The following is a 6,348-nucleotide window of genomic DNA, read 5'->3' as shown; positions in this document are numbered from 1 at the left end:
CTCCATGTATTTGTGGTTCTTTCTGCTTTCTTTTTACAGTTGATCTCTAGTTTCAAAGCATTATGATCAGAGAATATGGTTGGTATGAATTCAACTCTTATATTTGTTGAGGCTATCTCTGTGTCCCAGTATGTGGTCAATCCTTGTGAATGTTCCATGTGCAGTAGAGAAGAATGTAAAAGCAGGTCTTTGGGGATAGAAGGGTCTGTAAATGTCAATTATGTCCAGTTGGTCTATCATTTCATTTAAGGATGTTATTTCCTTATTGATTTTCTGTTTGGATGATCTGTCCATATCTGACAGTGGGATATTTCCCCTACTATGATAGTGTTTTTGTCTGTTTCTCCTTTTAGTTCTGTTAGTAATTGCTGATTGGGAGCATAGATCTCAATAAGCGTTATGTCTTCTTGGTGCATGATTCCCTTTATCATTATGTAGTGTACCTCAATATCTTTTTTTACATTTTTCATTTCAAAGTCTATTGTGTTCAATATTAGTACTGTTACTCCCGCTTTTCTCTGAATGCTGTTTACTTGAAATATCATTTTCCACCCTTTCACTTTGAGTCTGTATTTGTCTTTGGAGCTGAGATGTGTCTCCTGGAGGCAGCATATGGTTGGGTTTTGTTTTTAGATCCAATCTGCAACTCTGTGCCTTTTTATTGTGAGTTCAGTCCATTTACATTTAGGGTGATTATTAAAATATGAGATCTTCTTATAGCCATTTTATCTTTTGCTTTCTGGTAGCTTGGTGTTGCCATTGCTTCCTTGTCCTTGTGTTTCTGTTTTCTTTATTTTGGTTGGCTCAGACATGCTGGTGTGTAGTTTGGATGATTTTTGTTGAGTTTTAGATGTTCATCTTATTGTTGTTTCAAGGGGAAAGACCTGAGGATGTCTTTCACTCTGCCATGTTTAATCCAATCTCCACATTATCTCATTTAATTCTCACACTGTCCCTACAACATAGTTGTTTTTATGATGTCAATTTTACAGTTGAAGGATTTCAAAATTCAGAAAGTCCAAGGTTAGCTAACCAAAAATTAAAACCCTTTCTGAGCACCTCCATTCTGACCCCTATCCTTGTGTTAAATGTTCTTCTTCTATGCTGCTTTTACAACTTAAACATATCTTTACTTTGACACTTACCATATTCAAATGGCATTCTGTTTATCTATCTCCCCTTACTAGATAGCTCTTCAAGAGTAGGAACAGTGTCTTATTCTCCAGTAGGAACAGTGTCTTATTTCCTTGAACATGGAAAGCTCTCAATAAAATTCAAGCCCAAATCTATCTTGGTCATCATCATAGGCACATCCAGATATCAAAATAGTCACTGCTTTAAGGAAGCTTTGGAAAGGAAAAATAAGCTAGTTCTGAAATCTTTAGCAAATCTGGTTTTTTAAATTGAGAAATGCTGATATTTGGGGAATTTTTTCTACCAACTAAAAAATGGAAGAAAAGTATAAGCTAAAACATTAAGGCTCACACACATATCAAAGAACAGATATGAAGAATTTGGGTTGTTTTATTTTCCAGGGGCACTATGGGTGTGCATCATTTTAAATCCACACTGCAAACTGGAGGAAAAAACCTCTTGGCTGCAGCAACTGCAGAAATGGAGTGACCTGGATGTCTGTCCCCTGGAGGATGGGAACTATGGGCATGAGCTACCCAACATCACCAACGCACTTCCCCAGAATGCCAATCACAACCCAGGTGAGCAGATATCCTTTAAGGGTCTTTGTGTCTGTAACACCAAAAAGGTTGAGAGTAAAGCCCTAGAAAAAAGGTAGCTGGACAACCTTTTGACTATCAGGATTGTCATCTTAAGTAAGAAAAGCCAGTCTTTCTGTTTGTCTTGAAATGCCAAACTTTAAATAAGGGTAAGCTTTTACCTTGACATTGGAGATGCCGTCCTTTTCCACATATAGAGTGTCCTTATAGTGCCCAGCATAAATTCCTAAAGCCCTCTGCATGCATCTTCTTCAAGTTCTTTATCACTAATGGATCTTGGCCTCAGTTGGGGTTGGTTTTAGCTCGGAAGACTTACCTCAAGGAAAGGATGGAAGGCCTGCAGAAAAAAACTTTTAAAAAATATCCTGACATTTGTCTTTCTTATTTTTATGTTTTCCTCAAATGGTTATACAGCAGATAGTTAGGAGGAGTCATGCTCCCAAGTTACAGTTAGGATTCTTGCCTCATTTTAAGACAAATCCAGTACAGTGATATTGTATCCTCTGCATTTTGAGCCCACTGGCCTACTGATACCACTGGGCATCGGCATTCACATCAGTTTTAGTTTATCTAACTCAGGGTATTTGATATTGGCAACCAATTGCTCTTTAGCCCACTGGGAACCTTTATTGGTAGGAGATTTTATCAGACATTGATTTTACATGTAGTCCTCTTTATGTTAGGTGATAAATGTACTGATATTTTTAATCTCAAAAAGGAAGTCATTTAAATTATTGTTCTTGCTTGGTCTTAATCTACTGTACCCTTATTGTGTCCTTAAGGCAACTAAGGTAATGAGAGGTGAAAGGCTGCAGCTTTGCCACTTCTTTAAGTGACTCTTTACTGGCACTCATCTAACCTGTACAATACTGGAAGCCATCTTTTTAGTATTGGCTTTGGGTTGTCATAGAGAGAGTCAGTGTTTATAAAACAGATGCCTCCGCTCTTGTAGTTTTTTCCTTGTCATAATATATTGTTATTCATTGTTATTAGTTCTCATTTGAGTATATTGCTTCCTCTGCAGTCTTCTCAAGTTACAGCTGATTTATCTCTCACATCTCTTTACTACTGGAGTTTACGGAGCAATAGGCATTCTGCTTATTCTTCATTACCATTTCTACATCATTGTCTTTCACTCCTAAACTACCCCCCAGCTTTAAAGTTTACACCATCAAAGTATACTATCTACTACCCTCCTGGTTTGGTCATTTGGAGACCTTCTGGGTCAATTCTTCTCATTCCTTGAAGATTTTTGGCTTTTGTCTTATAGCACTGCTCTCTGTCACTACTTCTATCATAATTCTTGGTGATTTCAGTAGCCACATACATGATCCTTCCAGTATTCTAGTCTATCAGTTCTTTGACCTCTTCTCTTTTAATAGTCTCATCTTCCAACCTAACTTAGTCATACAATCCCAAGATCCTACCCTAAACCTTGTCACCAATAACTTTCTTCATAATCTCAATTTAAGGCAGCTCTAATTACCACCACCAGTCTTTACTAGCTTATTTTCTTTAGCATCCCAAGTCCAGTAATTCTTTGACCTACTAGGAATTTTGATTCTACTGTTTTTTCATTCTCTCGATAGCCTCATTTTCCTCCTTATCCAGGTTACATTCTTTGGTGCATCATTATAATCACTCCCACATACACATGCTCAATCCCCTTTTTCCCTTTGTTACACTTATGTAGCAAATCTGTAATGTTAGTTCAGTCTTAACTCTCTAATTACTTGGTGCTTATACCAGCACAGATGAACATGGTGGATAGAAACACAACCATGATCACTGGTCTTATTTTAGGTTTATGACCAGTAATCGCAAGTGGATCCATAGTACTGTATAGACATCCAATGCATTTCCCTCGTCTATGTCTTGTTTCACTCTTCTAAATTACTATTTCCCATCGTCTTTTCCCTAAAACTTACTATATTCCTTTCCTTCTTCACTTTCAGCTGATAGCCTTGCTTCCTGTTCACTGAGAATATAGAAGCAATCAGAAGAGAATTTCCAAAATTGAATCACCACATCTGCCTCTGTCTACGCCCATCTACTGTGCTTCTTCCACTGTTTTTGTTTGTTCTAAGTTTAAGCCTTCCACTTATTCTCAACATCCTGTTCCTTCTCTTTTTTCCAGGACATCACTCCAGGAATTCTCTCCTCTTTCCAGCATCACAAATTTTTGTGGATTATTCCTATGAGTATACAAGCACATTGTTTTATCTCTCATCCCCAAACAAAACAAAACAATAAACACTTGTGGTCCCACATGCCTCACTTGCTACCACTCTGTTTTTCTGAGGTGGCAGAAAGAAATGGTAGATTTAAGAAAAATAATTTTAAAATAGTATATATTTACTATCTCTATTCTTCTGCTCTTATTCTTCTTTGAACTCACTCCAGCCAGCTTTCATTCCCCTACTACCAAAACAGCTCTTGTACTGGTCACTAATGCTAATAACCATTTCTAAATCTATTGGTCGAGTCTCGGTCACAATCTTACTTGACCTATAAGCAGTTTTGTCACAATTGATCACAATGTCCCTGAAACAGCTTTTTCATCTTATTTCCAAGACACTACTCTCTTGGTTCTCCTCGTGCTTCATTGGTCCCTCCTTCTCAGTCTTTTTTACTGTCTCCTCCCCACTTTCTAACCTAAAATGCTAGTGTGCCCAAGGCTCGGTCATCAAACCACTTCTCTTTATATACTTTTTCCATTGGTGGTTGCATTGTTTTAATTATAATCTATATACTGTCAACCTCCAAGTTTATATTTCCTACGTAGAGTTTTCCTCTCAACTCCAGACTTGTACATTCAACCACTTTTCAATATCTCCACTTAGATATTAATAAGCATCTCAGTAGGATTTTTTACCCCTCGTGACCCACTCAATCTGCACTTCCTGCAGTCTTCCCTATCTCCATATATGGCAAGTGTGTCTTAAAAACCTTGAAGTCATTCTTAATTTTTCCCTTTCTCTCTCAGCCCAGATCTAATCCATGAGCAAATCCTATTACCTTTACTTTCAGAATATATCCAGAATCCATCTATGTTCATCACCTCCACTGCTTATTACTCTGGCTAAGTTACTATCATCTTTCACAAATTATTCCAATGGCCTCCTAATTGTTCTTTCTCTTTTTGCCCTTCCACTTATAGTCTATTTTCAATACTGCTGCCACTTATCCTTTTAAAATGCAAGTCCCATCATATACCTTCAGCAGCTCAAAGCCTTCCAGTGGCTTCTCATCTTACTAAGAAAACCAAAGTCATCTTTCACTCATGGCCTACAAAGCCCTCATGATCTGGTTCCCTAGTATCTCTCTGACCTCATCCTCTATGACTTCTCTGCTTGCTCATTTCATTTCAAGTACGCTGGCCTCTTTGCTGCCCTCAAACACTCCAGATATGTTCCCACCTCAGGATCTTATCATTTGCCATTTCTTTTGACTGGAATACTCTTCCTTAGTTATGTCTAAGGCTTGCCCTTCAGTTCCTTCAGGTCTCTGTTCAAATGTTACCTTATTAGAGACTATTCTATATAAAACATTTACCCCCACTCAATAGCAGCTTGCCTTTCTCCCTAACTCTGCTCTAGTCTTTTCTATAGCACTTATAACCATCTGATATATCTGATATATATTTATTGAGCTATCTCTCCCCATTTGAATGTAAAGGTCCCTGAAGGCAGGGACTTCATATGTCTTCAGCACCTGGCACAGATCCTGCCATGTAGTAGGCACTCATTATTTGCTAACTTAATGAATTACAAAACATTTGGAAGCCTAATCCCCACTGTGAGCTGAGCAAACTCATGGTGGATTTTTTCTTAGTTCAGCAGAAGAGGGGCTTAGACTGCAACCAGTAAAAGGGTTATTGTGCTTCTACTGAGAGGCAACATGAAGGAGAAGCAATTTCAGTAAATAATGTCAATGCTATTCTAATTTAATCCTCTGAGCCCGTACTCTGTAAAATATATCAAATGCTGAAAGCTGACCAGATTCTAAGGACTTTTGCTTGGTGGATGGATATGTTCATTTCTTTCATGTTCAATCTGAATCTTCTGACTTTCCCTCCCAATTTTTTTACATAGGCTTAATAGATACACACCTTATTTGGGCATCTCTGGAAACATCTATATAGTACTTCAGTTCTTGATCCCAAAATAGTTTTAACTGACCTTAATTTGGCAGAGAGTAAGTTAAATAAATTTTTATGTTTTAAAAACAATTTTCCTTAAATGTCATTTCCATGAGTCCTCCTATATTTATAGTTTATGACAGTGTATCTTATATTTGATCTTCTTCCACACCACTCTTAAGAATTGAGCCTACTTCATCTACTGTTTTCCCTGAAGCTCTTTTCCTGAAGAGATGGCATGGTAAGACTCTAATGAGAAAACAAGTTAATTAGTCTTTTGTCAACATCAGTTTTTCTTATTGGAGAACAAAGATGCAGACATCATTGTGCTAAAGACACCAGAATACACAGGGCTTCAACTCTTTTTCAGCTTTTAATATGAATTTCATGGAAGTCCTCAGTCTGATAAGGGCCATGCTATAAATGGGACAGGTTATGGATTGACCAGGGAAATTACCTAGCTATCTCTTTCCC

The 6,348-nt window shown here is 37.6% G+C and overlaps 1 protein-coding gene across 1 annotated transcript in view; it reads left to right on the top strand.

Annotated features, from left to right (window-relative positions):
* ZSWIM5 (zinc finger SWIM-type containing 5) overlaps window positions 1–6,348 on the top strand; it is a 147,342-nt gene that overhangs the window by 109,627 nt on the left and 31,367 nt on the right. Inside the window, exon 5 of the mRNA XM_006911420.1 lies at window positions 1,536–1,715. Coding sequence (XP_006911482.1) covers window positions 1,536–1,715 — 180 coding nt within the window. The remainder of the gene's footprint in view (window positions 1–1,535; window positions 1,716–6,348) is intronic.

Source organism: Pteropus alecto, unplaced genomic scaffold (genome assembly GCF_000325575.1).
Source record: "Pteropus alecto unplaced genomic scaffold, ASM32557v1 scaffold484, whole genome shotgun sequence".
NCBI lineage: Eukaryota > Metazoa > Chordata > Mammalia > Chiroptera > Pteropodidae > Pteropus > Pteropus alecto.
This window is presented reverse-complemented; position numbering and strand designations above follow the sequence as displayed.